The sequence below is a fragment of the Gopherus evgoodei genome, chromosome 8, assembly GCF_007399415.2.
Source record: "Gopherus evgoodei ecotype Sinaloan lineage chromosome 8, rGopEvg1_v1.p, whole genome shotgun sequence".
NCBI classification, from domain to species: domain Eukaryota; kingdom Metazoa; phylum Chordata; order Testudines; family Testudinidae; genus Gopherus; species Gopherus evgoodei.
In genome coordinates, this window is record NC_044329.1 from 30221666 (window position 1) to 30239924 (window position 18259).

The 18259-nt window shown below is 40.1% G+C and overlaps 1 protein-coding gene across 1 annotated transcript in view; it reads right to left on the reverse strand.

The window, feature by feature from the left end:
- Positions 1-18259, reverse strand: part of SLIT3 (slit guidance ligand 3) — an 811508-nt gene that overhangs the window by 262815 nt on the left and 530434 nt on the right. Inside the window, exon 10 of the mRNA XM_030572932.1 lies at positions 5552-5623. Within this exon, the coding sequence (XP_030428792.1) occupies positions 5552-5623 (72 nt within the window). The remainder of the gene's footprint in view (positions 1-5551; positions 5624-18259) is intronic.

Genomic DNA, 18259 nt, shown 5'->3' on the forward strand with positions numbered 1-18259 from the left:
GCATAGTTTCCATGTCATACCATAATTAGGTCTAACAGCAGAGATAAAGGAGCAAAGAAAATCTGAAGACTTCTTATGATGCCAGAGTGGTCTAATTATCTTCTCAACGCTATCTCCCAAAATATTAAGATTAGAGACATGAATGGTGAGCCTTTTAGTATTAAAAGAGAGTTTGACCACAATTCAGGCTTGCATTAGTAATATTAGCATCTTGCAGTCCCAAAGGGAGATGGCAATAACCACCAATAGTAATGGAACAAATAGATCTCCACTAGATTTCACAAACCCTGATGAGCCCTGGCCCAGATTAGAGATCCTCACTGTCCCATAACAATTCTGAACCTCACTAAGTAGACAGAGATATGTCACATTTATCTTGCCACACACTGACAAGGACATCTCTTGATCTCCATAGAAGCCATCTCTTCAGTGTCAGTACCGTGTGTGAAGTACTTGGAGATTTCCTCGCTAAAAGTGGATAAATAATGTAAAATTAACATCTGGCATAATGGTTTACTGTTTCACTATCATGGCAGGAATAGTAATAAGGCTGTGTACAATCAGAACGGCAATAAAGGCTGTCTTTCCCATATCTGTATATACATTTTTAAATTGAAAAGACCTATTTTTAATAATAAGAATATAAGAATGGCCATACTGGGTCAGACCAAAGGTCCATCCACCACAGTATCCTGTCTACCGACAGTGACCAATGCCAGGTGTCCCAGAGGGAGTGAACCTAACAGGTAATGATCAAGTGATCTCTCTCCTGCCATCCAGCTACACCTTCTGACAAACAGAAGCCAGGGACACCATTCCTTTCCCTCCTGGCTAATAGCCATGAATGGACTTAACCTCCATGAATTTATCAAGTTCTCTTTTAAACCCTGCTTTAGTCCTATCCTTCACAACCTCCTTAGGCAAGGAGTTCCACAGGCTGACTGTGCACTGTGTGAAGAAGAGCTTCCTTTTATTTATTTAAACTTGCTGCCCATTAATTTAATTTGGTGGCCCCTAGTTCTTATGTTATGGGAACAAGTAAATAACCTTTCCTTATTCACTTTCTCTACACCATTCATGATTTTATATATCTCTATCACAAATCCCCTTAGTCTCCTCTCTTCCAAGCTGAAAAGTGTCTTTAATCTCTCCTCATATGGGACCCTTTCCAAACTCCTAATCATTTTAGTTGCCCTTCTCTGAGCCCTTTCTAATGCCAGTATATCTTTTTTGAGATGAGGAGACCACATCTGTATGCAGTATTCAAGATGTGGGTGTACCATGGATTTATATAAGAACAATAAGATATTTTCAGTCTTATTCTCTATCCCCTTTTTAATAAATCCTAACATCCTGTTTGCTTTTTTGACTGCCGCTGCACACTGCGTGGACGTCTTCAGAGAATTATCCAAGATGAGTCCAAGATCTCTTTCCTGATTAGTTGTAGCTAAATTAGCCCACATCATATTGTATGTATAGTTGGGGTTATTTTTTCCTATGTGCATTACTTTACATTTATCCACATTAAATTTCATTTGCCATTTTGTTGCCCAATCATTCAGTTTTGTGAGATCTTTCTGAAGTTCTTCACAGTCTGCTTTGGCTGTAACTATCTTGAGCAGTTTAGTATCATCTGCAAACTTTGCCACCTCACTGTTTACCTCTTTTTCCAGATCATTTAAGAATGAGTTGAATAGAATTGGTCCTAGGACTGACCCTTGGGGAACACTAGTTACCCCTCTCCATTCTGAAAATTTACCATTTATTCCTACCCTTTGTTCCCTCTCTTTTAACCAGTTCTCAATCCATGAAAGGATTTTTCCTCTTATCCCATGACCTTTGGGACCTTTGGAACCTTGTCAAAGGCTTTCTGGAAAGCTAAGTACACATGTCCACATCAGAGGGGTAGCCGTGTTAGTCTGGATCTGTAAAAGCAGCAAAGAATCCTGTGGCACCTTATAGACTAACAGACGTTTTGGAGCAAGAGCTTTCGTGGGTGAAAGCATCTGATGAAGTGGGTATTCACCCATGAAAGCTCATGCTCCAAAACGTCTGTTAGTCCATAAGGTGCCACAGGATTCTTTGCTGCTTTTACATGTCCACATGTTTGTTGACCCTTTCAAAGAACTCTAATAGATTAGTAAGATATGATTTCCCTTTACAGAAACCATGTTGACTTTTGCCCAACAATTTTTGTTCTTCTATGTGTCCAAAAATTTTATTCTTTACTATTGTTTCAACTAATTTGCCTGGTACTGACGTTAGACTCACTGGTCTGTAATTGTCAGGATCACCTCGAGAGCCCTTTTTAAATATTGGTGATATATTAGCTATCTTCAAGTCATTGGGTACAGAAGCTGATTTAAAGGACAAGTTAAAAACCATAGTTAATAGTTTCACAATTTCACATCTGAGTTCTTTCAGAACTCTTGGATGAATGCCATCTGGTCCCAGTGACTTGTTACTGTTAAGTTGATCAATTAATTCCAAAACCTCCTCTAGTGATACTTCAGTCTGTGACAATTCCTTAGATTTATCACCTACAAAGGATGTCTCAGGTTTGGGAGTCTCCCTAACATGCTCAGTCGTGAAGACTGAAGCAAAGAATTCATTTAGTTTCTTCGGAATGACTTTATCATCTTTAAGTGCTCCTTTTGTATCTCGATCATCCAGGGGCCCCACTGGTTGTTTAGCAGGATTCCTGCTTCTGATGTACTAAAAAAACATTTTGTTATTACCTTTTGAGATTTTGGCTAGCTGTTTTTCAAACTCCTTTTTGGCATTTCTTATTAAATTTTTACACTTAATTTGGCAGTTGTTTATACTCCTTTTTATTTATCTCACTAAGATTTGACTTCCATTTTTTAAAAGATGCCTTTTTATCTCTCACTGCTTCTTTTACATGGCTCTTTTTTAGTTCTTTTACTGTGTTTTTTAATTTGGGGTATACATTTAAGTTGGGCCTCTATTATGGTGTCTTTGAAAAGAGCCCATGCAGCTTGCAGGGATTTCATTCTAGTCATTGTACCTTTTAATTTCTGTTTAACTAGCCTCCTCATTTTTGCTTAGTTCCCCTTTCTGAAATTAAATGCCACAGTGTTGTGCTGTTGTGGTGTTATTCCCACCACAGGAATGTTAAATGTTATTATATTATGGTCACTATTTCCTAGTGGTCCAGTTATAGTTACCTCTTGGATCAGATCCTGTGCTCCACTCAGGACTAAATAATACTATTTAACAGTATTTTCAAGAATAATCTTTTATTCTTTTAGATTTATACAGGTGACTGAAAAAATAGCCTACTATATTTGTTTTGAAATCAAACCTAATTTGAGTACTTAAGAAAACAAGCGCATACAATATATTGTTACAAAAGTTCAAACCCCTCTTGTAAGAACCGTCTCTCCTGCCTAATCAGTGGCAACTAAATTAAAGTGATGCAGATAGATAGGGTGATCAGATTTCCCTATGCTGAATATGAGACACCTGGTAAAATAACTCATATTCAAGCAAGTTCAGTAGCAATCACCTAGAACCATGCACTACAAACACTCAAATTAACATCAGGTTGTCTGAGCCCCTGTTAAAAAGAAATACTACACAGTTGGATTCTTTTTATTTACCTTATCTTTAAGGCTTCAGGGTTCACACAGGGAGGGGTCATACACACACCCCGCACACACACGGGGAGAGCTGACACACCCACACTCCCGTACACGTCTCTCACACGGGGGGTGACCAACCGACTCAACCCTTCTTGCCTGGCGCTCTCCATCCTCCATGTCTGGCTGGGCCCCCAGGAAGACCCACCTCTCTTAGTACCTGGCTCCCCATCTTCCTGAGGCAACATGTGGGGAAGGGGCATGCAGGATCATATGCCCCCCTCCAGATTTCTGCCAGGCTCACACCAGAATGTGGCCAGCAGCAGCCTTTCGGCACTGTGCAGGAGGCAAAGGACAGGAGCTGCTTCCAGCCACAGGGCAAAGTGGGGGATGGATGATCTGGCCTGTGTCTTTGCGGAGCTCATCTCTTCCCCCCTAACCTCCTGTCACTGTGACTGGAAGCAGCTTGTCCCTTCCTACCCTCAAAGTGTCGAAAGGCAGCTATCACCTCCAGGCTGCTGCTGGCCACTGATATAATCCAGCCGCTTCCTGTCCCCCAGCTACAGCGTGGGCAGGAAGGGGCTAAGGCCTAAGGATGCATTGTGCACCAGGGCCCAGGAAAGTTGACTGCAGGGGCTTCAGCGAACCTGGTCAGAGAGGTAGTTCAGCAGGGGAGGGCACCTAGGGGATGGAGCAGCCCTATGCTCCCTGGGGGCAGGACCCAGGGCAGTGGGGGGCAGATGAAGAGGATGCAAAGCCTTGCCTGGGGGGCTGCTGTGGAGCCTGCAGTGTTCAGGGCATGAACAGGATGGAAATCACTCCCCCCCCCCCCCCGGCCACTCCAGAGCTCAGCTGAGGGGCAGAGAGGCTTCCTCGTGTCAGCGCTGTGTGGGGCTCTGGCACACACAGGGCTCAGCTCTTCCTGGTCAGTGCCCAGGCCAGAGGGTCTTGAGCTTTCCCGGGGAGCCGGCCCAGCCAGAGTTAATAGGGGAAGGAAGGAGCCTGCTGGCCAGGCTGTTGGTGAGCTGAGCACTCCAGTGAGGGGCTGGTTCTCTGCAGAGCGCTGGGAATAGGACGTACCCTGCCGGGGGAGATATGGAGGAGCAGTGCGGCTGTGTGGGGGGAGTGAAGGGGCAAAGCAGGGAGGGAACAGTGGGAGGGGGAGCACGTAAAGGGCTGATGGGTGGGCAGTGGAGGCAACACATAACCAGCCTCAGCCTGACACCTGCCAGCACTCATCAGCCACCACAGCTCGCAGTGCACAGCCAGTGCTGGCTGGAAACAGGACGGAGAGTGGGGCCCTGCTGGCCAAGAGCCAGTATGCAGCAGGGGGCTGCACTGACAGACCAGCAGGAGGAACAGCCAGCCCCACGCGCTGCAGCTTTGCCCCACCACGAGTCTTGCACACTTATCCCCATCACCAGCTACTGGACCCCCCACTCACCGCTGGTGGGCAGGCGGCTAGCAAGCAGGGATCCGGCCAGCAGAAGGACCTGCCAGTACTGATGTAGGGAGACAAAAAAATGTGGGACAATTTGCCCGTTTTTAAGAAAAAGTTGGGACACCTGCAGGAGGGCTTAAAAAGAGGACTGTCCCTTTAAAAACGGGATATCTGCTTACCCTACAAATAGACATCTGAATGTAGAAGAGAAAATAATTATAACTCAAAATCTTCTCTATGGAAAGGAATTCAATGTTTAGAAAGAAATAAAGGGGACATCAATTAATTATTTCATATGCTACACAACAGAGAAGTGAATCTGCATGTCATTAAGGATTTCATGCACTGTTAAGCATCCTGGGCCAATTCCATGCTGCTTTATACTTTGAAAAAGAGTTTATCTATACAATCATCAGTAGTTTCAACATTTGAAAATAAAGAAGATAAAATTCAAAATAATACAAGCTACAAGTATAATCTTCCATGTTAGTCTTAGTTTTAAACTTACATTCTCTTAAGTTTCTTGTACTGGGAAAAAGCTCCAGGGGGAACTGTTTTGATGGAATTCTGTTCCAAGCGTCTAAAAACAAACAGAGTAATATAAACATTAAATATAAGATTGTAATGCAGGAATAACATTAAATGTTATAACATCTTTTTGTACAAATATATAAAACTATATTTGAAACAGATTTTCTTTTGAAAGCCACTAAAATTCAGCAAATGGCTTTTTTAGGAAACAAATTCATCCTCCTGACTAACCAAATTTCTACCAAAAAAAAGGAAAACTCAGTTACAGAGTATTTCACAGGAAGATGGTAAATTTTGTTCTGTGGGAGCTAAGCTCACTTTGTCCTTTCTCAAGATAGACACATTGCAAATCACCATCAGCATTTTCAGGGCCAACTGAATTAATAAAAGATTTCCGATGTATATTGCAATATTTCTCACCAAAGATAAGGTAAAAAATATCAATTCCCTCCAAGTACAAAGCAGTTATCACAAAAAGATGGCAAATTTCCATCTCAAATAAGTTGCTTTATTATTCTTCTCTGAAGTAGATAAAGGATGCTTTCAAGCTGATTCAGATCTAAGACAATACTTTCTACGCATATGTTCACAACTCTCAATATAGTCACTTATCTTAAGATAGAATTTGGTCTGCAATGTCAGACCACTAGACCATGTTCTCTCACGGATAAGTAGATCTGTTTGTAAAACATGGGGGTAAAAGCAAGGAACTCTTAAGTTCTAGACCTGGCTATGTTACTAACTCACTCTGTCACTTTTTTATTGAAGGCCTTATAAATAACTTCTGTATCAGTTTTATCATTTGTAATTTGGGAATAATAATGCTTTATTATCTACCTCACATAGGTGTTGCAAGGATTAGTACATATTTGTGATATACTTTGAAAAAAGAAAATGCTATATACAAAGCATAAGGCTTTTTGCCTCTTCTGATGCCATTCAAGAAATAAAAGGAGAGATACCAAGAGATAAAACAAAACACATTTTTCACTACCTTAAAATGTTAGGGTCCATTTTTAATGCCATAAGCAGAGAGGCATCCCATATAAAACACTATGGATGAGATTAACAATAAAATAAAACACAAAAAATTACAAGATTGACTGAGGAATATAAAACTTAAATAAGCTTTTAAAATATTTGTTCATAAAAAAGTTTCTAAGTAGACATTTTAAAAGAGTCCCATAATCCTCAAGAACAGGCCGTGTGATCTCCCAGCTTAATAATAAAAGTGAATCCCAATAAGCTAAACTCAAAATACTCAACTTATCAAGTTATCAAAAATTCTTATATCCAACTCTGACACTGGCACTGAAATCTACTAAGCCTCTATTTTACAAAAAGAACTTCATAAAATCCTAAGTTTTAACTGTGTTGGCATGGTCACCAATCACTCTTGATGGAAATGATAGAGGGTTGAAATACAAAAGCACCTCACCGATCCCAAAGGGGCCGAGGCAACCCAATATACTCCTTTCTTTAAAAGCAATCGTGGTGATAGCTGCTTAAGAAAACAATTCCCTGAGATGACATGGAATTAATCAGCATTGATTCCTGCTGCAACCACATGGAAGAGAGAAACAAAAACGTGAAAGTATGAGTATGGAGATAAAATGCAGTGCAGCAAGAAGATGAAGCATGTGTGTCTTAAAGGACAGCAGGAGAATGAAGAGGGAGCGTATGAAGCCTATAGCTCTTTGTCTCAGAGAATATTCTCCAAATGATCTGTGCCTGCAACGAGTAAGCAAAAATCCCACTTCCCCCAATACATTTTTAGTATTTTGGCTGTCTTACAGGAAATAGTTTAGTGGAACTGAAGAGCAAGTAAAACAATGTGTATGTAGTCATTGCCATTAAGCTTTACTGTTACCATTCCTATTTTGTGGATCCATTATCTGACTTAATTATCTCAATTATTTTGTGAGTTGAGTCTCTGTACAAGATTTCCCTCCCAGTTAGTCCTAAATAGTATGGTACGCACATACACTGTACTGCAGGGGAATGAGCAGTGAAATGCAAATTGCTGCGAATATCAGCACACTGGTGTTTTAGTGTGCATGTGCTTCGCAGAGTTGCAACAGACTTTTCCTAGACGTTCAGAGGTCAATTTTTCAGCAAAACCTTTTGCGTTACAAACTCACAAAAGTTTCCATGTGCATTAATTTCTATGAACAAAGAAGGGAGTTGTTTCCCAACTACCCACTTTGCAGACACAAATCAGGGTTTCACGTGCTTCAGAGGTGCATATCCATTTACACAGGAGCAATCAATTGAACTGAATTGCAAGATGAGGTTAGGCTGGGTGAAAACTTGGCCTCGTATTAATAATTCTTTGAAGTACACAAGTAAATGTCACACAAAGAACAGATGCATTTATATGTAAAAGATAGCAACTCCACTCCCCCTGCTTCCCCAACATGCGCACACACCAAATGGCAATCACCAGGGATTAAAGTCCACACCTCCTGCAAATGTGAAAAATAAATAACCTAGAGGAGGACAGAGTCGGGGGAAAGAAAGAGAAATTAGGATTCCAGAGGGTTGTTTCACAGGGAGTTGGCAAGTAACTCTCAGAAGCAGCACTGATTTCTTCGCCATTCACCACAAATGAGCAGCAGATGGCCTGTGATGAAAATAGATGGTCAAGGGTGGTATCACCCGCTGCTGCATTTTCAGCTTAGTTCCGCAATAAGCGCTTGATTTTATTTAATTTTTAAGAAGTCCTTTCTGTGGGAGACTAGGCTGAACAGATGATGCTTAGTGGGCCCTATCATGATAATGAGGTCATGCAAGTAGATGCATGTAGATTACAAACTTGCCACAAAGCACAGTCGACATTTACTGTATAATATTAAAATGAGTAACTGGAAAATATGAAGTAGAAACTTGGGCTTTACAATTTCTTTACTCATAAATGCACGTTATGGAGCTGTGGGTACAGGTTGAAAAGGGCAATTAATTTTTATATTATTAGAAATGTGAACAACATAAGTGATTTACTTTACTAGTTAGTACTACTACCCTGCCTAACCTCACTAGCTAAGCAACATGCATACAGGTCAGCAATAGATGGGAGATATCCAAGGAACAATTAGGTTCGGTCAGAAGAGGCGCTGATGGTTCTGAGAGGTCACTCTTCACTCTGAGTCAGTGCTGACTCACCACTAAATAATGGGGAACAGTGCTGCTAGAAGCACAATCTTTCAAATGAGATGCAAAATGGAGGTTCTTACTAGGTCATGTAACACTTTGCAAAACAAAATAAAAACAAAAATATGGTGTGTGATAACCTGAACATCTTGGTTAAATTCTGTTTTCAGAGTAGAGCTAGGCAGAATGAAATGGATCTAATTAGCATCTTCAAGTAGACAGCATTCTTTAGCCCGTGTCATAATGTGTTGGATGGTGTTGCTGTATGTTGTTAAAGAGCAACTATTGTTCTACAGCAGAGATGACTGAGATTTCAGTGGCCGGTGAAGTGATCCATTATGTATCTTTTACTTGACTCTCTGGAATACGAGGAAACAATTTTTGAGAGACATTCTGAGATCCTCTGATGAAAGATGCAAACACAAAAGAATAATCTCTATTGGCCATTTGAACCCTTTCGCCCCTGTTCTAGATTTCTGTACAGTTTGGATTTGAAGTGAAAATGTAAAAGTAAATAGTTGGAAAATGAAGAAAAAAAATCAGGAAAATTTGTTTCCATTCAACATCCAAATTTCATTTTCACTAATATTTTGCAACCAGCTGTATTTTACAGACACAGCACCAAACAAGTGGAATCCATGAGAACACACTGTAAAGAATGATGGAATAAATGACCCTATATGAAAGGTACTGTTAAACTTTGGGCTTTTGCTCATCCATTCAGTTATCCTCTTCATTCTGCCATGTCAGCTGCTGCCTGAGAGCACAGTTCGTACTGCCCAGATGTATTATAGATGCTGCACTTCCCGCTTCTGATATGAACAGTGCAGTGTCTGCCTTTGGAAGTTTTACTTTTAAAGCTTCAATGACAATGGATGTCAAAGGACAAGAGCAATTTCCTTTATTCCCCTCTAATAAAGTATCAGAGCCTGGAAAATGCAGAAGGCCTGATGGATTCAAATATATTTTTCTTCTAATAATGTGACATGGGAGATCTTTTTGATTTTTAAATGACTTTGTGGCACTAAGAGCAGATAGTAAACAAAACAGTTAGAAAATGCAAGGGGGGGAAAGGACGCACTTAAAGGTGACAAATGATCCTCTGGCAAAGAATAAGCACTCAAAATCCCATCCTAATCCATCTCAAAAATCCCATCCTAATCCATCTCAAGGTTCACTGGGTGCAAATCTTTTCGTCATCTCCTCATCTGGTGCTTGCACTACTCAAACATATGCAGGAAAACACAAAAAGATAAAAAACAACCACCTAACGCAGCTTTCTTAGAGCCAGATCACATACTTCGGCGTGACAAAGCCATTTGTCTTGAAGAGTAATGCCTGTTGCAGAGTAGGGGAGACAGCCATATTAATTTGGGTCTCAGCTATCTCTTTTTCATTGGGGGAAAAAGAATTTGTTACGCGGCTTGCTAATGGAGCAGTTTGCTAGCAATTTTCCCATTTCAAACAACATCTCAGCTGCTAATGTGTAATGGTTTGTCAAGCCTACCCATAACACAGACAAATCACTAGCTTGGGAAAAAAGAGAGAGAAGGAACGAAACATCAGTACTGATAATTCTTAGCTGTCAAATGAATAGAGTCTACAAATGAGACAGCCACGGTCTATTAACAGTGTTGTTGTGCTGTGCTTGAGATGTGTCAGAAAACGTCCCTTCCACAAGAGGCAGCCATGAACATCCCTGCTGGGAGAGGGTAAAGTAACGTACAACCATCAATCTACTCAATGGATCATGTTGCTCTGTTAAATGGCCAAAGTTCTTACAGGTTTGCACCATTTGGGTGGCCAAGAGCTGAAAGAAATATCTGGTAGAAAGAGGGACATCAGTACCTGGCTAGTTCTCATTTGTCTGACAGGGTACACAGAGTCTATTCAAAGGTCATCGGGAAGGTGTTAGTCCTCTGTCCCTGGCTGGAGGAAGGATAGCCTATCCTGTGTGTAAGGATCTGCAGGGTCGCAAGTCAAGGTCAGTGGTGGGAAATTACTTAATTCCTCCCAGTGCATTGTGCTGTGAAGAGTTGGGGATTGGGACTAGCAGTGTCAGGGTGGAAGGTGGGGGGTCTCTAGGAAGCATCAGAGACCAAATGAGAAGTGTGATTCTTCCTGATACTTGAGTAAGATGAGCTGCATTTTAAAAGTTGCCACACTTATGCTTGCGACTTTGATGAAGGAAGTCTGCTGAATTTGTTTGGCCCATAACAGGAACTGGTCATCAGATTTACTCTTCTCTTTGATTACAAGTTGCCTCAAAGAGGTATTGAAACCTGACCTAGGTCTGCTTAACTCTTTCCAGCCCTGAATGGCCTGTCTCACTCTGCAACATTAGTTCCATCATAATTACACTAACATATCCCTAGGTCACTGTATCAAAGTATATATCAAAAGGTAAGCACTATGTAAAATGCATCGTGGTTATGAAAAAATATTGCTTTGCATTTATCCAATCAGTACCAGCTTCTTACTATGTAATTAAAGGAACAAAATAAAATTCTATTTGTACTGAATTACTGCAGTGTACAACAAAACAATGCCAATAAGTGATTTGGACAGCACTACGTAAACAAAGTCTGAGGTCAAAATGCACTGCTTCAGAAGCTTTGCAGGTTGGCACTGCTGAGTGCTGGCCTTTGTATCTCTTCTCTCCCTTCCTCACCCTCCTCACCCAAAGGACAACAGAAATGCTTTAATGGCTGTGTGTTTGGGGATAGAGGAACACCAAATATTCTAAATAGATCTCTTTGCACTGTGCTGCTGTTTTAAATAATGGATATTTAAAGCTTTCATTTCCTTCCTAATTGGAGCTGCTGCTACTACCATTATACAACACCTGAATATATGTGGTTCTCTCACTGTCTTAGGGATTTATATTGCCACCAGAGTATCTGAGTGCCTTCCAAGCATAATCAATACTATTTATTATGAATCATAATGAAACCATTATTTTCCCACCGCAACCAAGGGAATTTACTTCTTCCCAACAGACTCACCTTTACCTTCCCACTTCATGGCTTCTTATGGGTGGAGGAGCTGTGGTCAGCAACCTGCCCTCCGAGGGAGGAAACAAGAGGGCAGCTAGTAACTTCCCTCCACGTACCAAGTGCTTTGTTATGTATTGTTTTTTTAAGGAACTAACTGACTATCTCCCATGCCCTAACCTCCATCATCTTTGAATGGCATTGGAAATCTCTCAGCTTCAAAAATTAGCCTCGCAGAACTTGGATCTAACGCATACCAGAGATCAACATGTGACTTTGGATCAGAAATGATTAGACTGATAAGTATCTAAGTAGTTTCCAAGCACATGGACACTGCAGATTCATTCACCCACAAAGTCATGTTGATCAACTTTTGCATAGGGTCTGAAACATTACGGTAGTTTTAAGGAAACTGGAGTTAGGTCTCAGGTATGTCCATTAAAAACAAAAGATTGTTTACCTACATGGACTTTCATCCACTTATCCAAGTAAGACCACGTCTTCCTAATTACCTTTTCCTTTGGTTTCTCAAGGCACTTGCTCTTCTCTGTCTGCACCATTCCATTTCAACATAGCTGCAGATCTTCAGGTTTAACCCAGAGTCATGGAGCAGGAATATGAGTTTTCATCCATCAGTTCAAATCTTCTTTCAAGTGATAATGAACAGTTGTTCACACAACTATGGGCTGTAGATTCTTCCGAGCCACATTGCATCTTTAAAAACCTAGTGATGGAATTCTTGACTGAATTTATAACTATTTCTCTAACTAAGGACAGATCTTTAGCAGCCAAAATTCCCATTAGAATTGTCAAGCCTGAAATGGTCTCTTAAAATAATCTCTGTACACTAACCTATTTGGATAGCAATGAGAGCTCTCTAGTGTGACAGCTGACAACTTTTAGAGTAGAGACAATGTAGTTGCACTTTAAGGGCTTGTTCTGGCCTCTGATATAGCTCCATGGAAACCCATTAAAAACTCAACAATTGCCACACCATGGCATCTGCAGTTCATTGAGTCCAAATTGATACGTATCAACAGCACTTTCACTACCAGCTTGTAAATGCTGATTTTAGCAACCATTGTATGAATCCATGAGATGCAACAGAGTATTTTCCATATGCTAAAGAGGTGAGGCCTCAATCTGAATCAAGCACTTCCTTGTGTTAGGTATTCTCCAAACAGACAGGACGATGGTCCTAATTTTTCTCTCCTGCTGCCGTGCTCTGTGGTAGCTTTCTGTTTTTGACTCTAGTTTATCTATAACGTGGATGTGTCTTTCTTCAGAAGCAGCCAGATGACTGTGACATGCTGATACATCTGTACAAGAGGGTCCCAGTCTTTCCGCCTCAACACTGATGCATGCGGCAAACCCTGGATAAAATACTCTGCTCTTCGCTTTGCTTCTCAATAAATCCATCAATGTCATTCTCTCCTGCCTCCCTCTCTAAGCCATTAAGCCTTCCACTTCCAGACACCTGCAGGAGTCTCAACCCACCATGCTTCTGCCTCTCATGACCTCATTGAGACTTCAATAGGTGGCTCCCCTCCTTGGAGGTTGTTCCTCAAAGCAGCAACAGTAGTGAGGGTCGCAGGAGTTTCTCTTCTGGCTGGTACAGGTGGGAGGAAGAGGGCTCCCAACTCCCTCTTAGAACCAGGTGTCAATTTTTGGGCAGGGGCTGAGAAGGAAAATAGGCACGAGTGGAGCAGGTTCCACATATTACTGGACTTCCAGTCAGTACAGCAGAAACTTGGCTTCAAATACCCTCTTCTGTATGCTTTGCTGTAGTGGTGTGGTAAGGAGTGGTGAGAGGGTCTATGTCTATGCAGTTTCTCCCCCATAAAAAGCTTCAGGGACTAATGGGAAGCTCAACAGGTGACTGTTCCCCTTATGTTAACTGACATGGTCATAGCAACAGCAAGAATGCTTAGCAAAGGAGGGACTGGCAAGTATTAAACAAGGCCAAACACAGTTTTTCTGGGTTGAATGTGGAACAATGTTTTGCTGCTTCCACCATTAAATATAAACCATTTTCTGTCCAGGATCACCCCACTCCACATGGGGCTTCCTTGCCCATGCTTCCACAGGGGAGTGAGAGGACTGTGTGCGTGGGGCCTCTGTATATGGATCTGGGAAGGAAAGACTCACTTTGCTTGAGGGAGATATTTGGCTCTTCCCAACCCCCCATTGCTGAAATGGGGCCTAGAGCTACACATTCCGTTTGTTGGGTGTGCATTGGTACACACTATCCTTTCAAGATGTCTTGGCAAGAAGAGGGGCAAGAAACTTAGGACCACTTCAGCATTAAGAACTTCGCAGGTAGACTCCTGAACCACATGCCACCCCACTAACTTTAGTGGGGCTCTGAATGCGTGGTTCTCAGTGCAGGATTAGAGTCTTAATTTTTATTGTATAAAAACAATGCAACTCTTACAGGGCCCAAAGGCTGAGTCTGTTATCAAGAGGCTTGTTCAACCTCTGAGTCCTCTGCAGCTTGGTAGTATTTGAGGATTCTGGTTCAATGTATTGGAAAACACCCTTGCACCTTGCCAATTTGATTGTAGTTAAATTTCACACATGTAAACAAGAAGTGGTTTTCAACTAATCAGTATTAACTAATGTGTATGTGGCATTTGGACTTATCTCTGCTTTTTTGTTCTGCTTTGTCACAAGAAGAACATCTAGATCCTTAATGAGCCACATGGACATCTCATTATGCTCATTAATCCTTAGCAGGCTGACATCCCATCCTCAGTCTCCAGGGTTTACAATTCCTCTATATGTCAGGCATAAAACCTCCAGCGTAGATCCTGAACATTAGCACAGCAAGACTGTTTGGATACTAGAATAACCAATGCCGAGTTTTGAGGCTGTGTGTAAATTTACAATATTGACGTTTCGTCGTATTACTTTCTTGAAGTTTTAAGATATATAATTCTTTTAGATTTGCTGGGAGCGTTACCTAATAGTAAACTGTTTGAAAGGGACAATAGTCATCATATAATCTATTATATAATTTGTGCACAATCCCAGTTTTTTAATATCTATTTGTACTACATACCTACAACATTGACAAGGAAAAGGGATCAGAAGAAAAGGTGAAAAACAAGGACAGGTGGGAAAGGTGCAAATACTTTCCCTGTGCGATAAAGTGCTGTCACTTATAATATTTTTGTCAACAAAACAGATGTTTTAGGGCTCTGTTAACTAGATTCTACATGTTGTATATCCTTTCAGTGAAAACATCCATCAAACCCCACAAGTTCATTTAACAAAACCAGCAGAAAAACAAACATACAAATCAAACATCACAGCACCTGCCTGCAATAAAACTGATTAGCACATTTTATATAAAATTCATGCTTTTGAATTCCATATTTATTTTCCCTGATGTCTTCTGCACTTTCATAATGAACTTTCAAGATGCATACACACATGATACAATATAATCTCCTTCCTGCAATATTTCAGCCAACACTCTATACTGTGGCTTTCAATACAAGGTACAATTACAAGTACAAAAAAGACTGTGCTTTGCAAAATACAATGTTAAAAGCTACCTTTGAGTAACATTCACATTAGATAAAACAAGATCTCTGAGGTTTTTTGTTCTGAATGTCCTAGTCAGCATTGCTTGATCTAAAGTTAGTCAGTTTGATAACTTGGTATATGTTATTGTTCTTACTGTTCACACAAATTCCCTTTTATTAACAAAGCCAGATTTATGTGTCTGGTGAGCTGAAAGGATGCTTCAGAAAATACTCCCAAAATTACAAACTCTTACACAGCTTGTCCTGGTGAAATTCATCAGCATGTGGCTACCTTTTACAAACGTCAAAATTCTAAATCGGCCAGACCAATCTAAAAAAATGATGATGCAACCATAAATATGAATACAATTATCAGACTTAGTAAAAACATAATGTACCTTCTTGAGGTTGGAGGTGACAATAGTCACATTTGACAAATCAGAAAGTAAGTAAATATCTAAGATACAAAACTTAGCTTGATCTAACAGCTGAAATCTTGTGTTGTGATTGCTTAGTTGTACCTATTTTAATATCCAAACATCGTCTATGTCAAATATCTCATTCAACAAATCTGGAAATATTTAATTACTGATCTACCTCACTCTCTTCCCTTTAAGGATCTAGAAAAATATTACAAAGCAGAATTTACCTACTAGCAATTTAAACGGAACCTGAACATTTCCGTTCAAACTGTACATTTTGATACCAAGACAAAACTAAATGACATGTCCTCCTTAACCTATCTCTGCACATGAAAGTGTTTTTATTCCCACCACTTATCACTGATTTAAATCCTCTCCACTGATTGTTCAGTTCATCTAAAATAGCTGCAATTTTCATGTCTTTGTTCTCAGTGGAAAGGTGGCCCTGTACATGTTTTAAGCCTAGAGAGTAGGAAATTGTTTCTTGATGGTAAGCATAAGCAGTCGATCACAGTTTGCCTGGTGACATCTGCAAGCAGTAGGCAAATCTGACACGTAAAGATGCCTAGAGCCATTTTACAGCGGTGAGTGAAGATCGTATTATATAACTCAAATAGAGTAGAAAAACTACCCTGGGGAGCCTCCATTGGAACAATCAATAAGTGTGTTCAGAAATACTATACTGGTCTAACCACACTATATATTGGAAAACTGATGGGAAAAAATCCATTATTAACTTCTTGAGAAAGGACCATTTGAATTGCTGACTTATCTTTCCTCTGCCCCCAAATTCAATGGGCATTACTTTAATTTAAAAGGAAATTAATTTTGAAAAAAAATTCTAAAGACTCTCCTCCAGTTTGAGATGTTAAAACCAAATTTCAATGCAATGCAGACCAAGTTCTTATGGCACAGTAAATCTGAAAATAACAGATTTATTAATAATAAATGCTTCACACGCTTCCTATTTTAAAAGATTCTGTTGGTGTAATTTAATATATGCAAAATCAAATTTGTAAAATGACATCATAGAAATGTCTATTTAAAAAAGACAATGGAAAGGGTATTGTGCACTTCTATAACACTTTCATTCTTACAATCACATAATCTTCACTCAGAATTAATTATTTAAGTCTCAACACCCCTCTGAGGTACATTCGGTGGGTATGATCAACAAGAACTTCCTCAAAGGGTATCAATGAAGCAGGAAGAGCCCCAGAAATAGAACCAAGAACCCTTGATATTGAGTTGCCTGTTCTACCGACTGTGCAACAGTCCCCACTGGGACTCCCTCGTACTCCTGCTCACAAAATCAATTCCCTAAAATGTAATGGTTTGGCAAAGAAGCAAATTTGCCAAAGGCAGAATGAACAGAAAGTTAAAGTTAAAGCTGTTTTCTCAGGGAAAGCAGCTTTATTTGCTTTTCCCTGGGTGTCAGAGGAGATAATGAATATTTAGAAGTGCAGTAACAGATATTTCCACAATGGTAAGTGAAAATCTCTTACTTGTCTAAAGCTATAAGAAGCCATTATTTACCAAAATGGAGTATATATTCTACATAACCAACGATGTTGGTTAGCCATAAAACAAATCAATATTAAGAATCGGTAAACCAGATACTAAAAGACATCTGGTCTGAAGATCTCACTAAACTTGAAACAATCCCAGATTCTGTTTTGAGGTTTGAAAAAGTTTGGTTCAACCTAAATATTTGGAACACCTGACTAGTTACTTGTATTGGCTAGTGCTGAAAGTGCAAAAGCATAATCTCAGTGAAACCAGTTGCTCTTACTGTATTATTGAGCTGGTCGAAACTAGAACCCCCTGATGCATTTCCAACTAGTTTCTCAATATAAAAGGTTCAAATCAGCATCTAAATCAAAGTTCCAAACTTCAATGTTCAGCCATTTCTGATCCAGGTACATCAAGTTCAATTCAACTCTGCATTACTCCAATTTTATGCAATCGTATCTCCATTCATTTCAGTGGAGTTATTCTAGTGTAAAATTGGAGTGACATATTGGTGAATTAAGCCCAATGAAGGCATAGCTTTAAAACCTCCAATATGAGACATAAGGATAAATCTACTACAAGTGTGCACCTTAATAAGGTATTAATATACTGAGTATATACATTGGGTTGCTGGAGTGTGATGCATGATGGTGATACAAATTTGGGTATCCTGAGGTTCGTAATTTGCAATAGAATCATACGTGAAGAACGGAAGAGACCTAATATTCTTCCACCAAAATTGTTCTCCTTTATAAATATTTTTAATACTCTATTCTGTTTTTCATTTATACCCCAAAAGCACTATTAAGAGGACATTATGAAGGTTGCAAAATCAAGCCCTCAAAAGTTAGGAAATGCCAGAATTAAGGTTGCCTGTGCATATGGATTAGGATGGTTCTTTAATGACATAATCACACACTAATTTTTTTTTTTTAGAGAACCCCTGTGTCATTCATTGCACAGGATGGATGTAGTAAATGATGGGGTCTAAATTTGCTGTTACCACTCAAGAAAGAGATCTTGGTGTCATTGTGGATAGTTCTCTGAAAACATCTGCTCAATGTGCAGTGGCAGACAT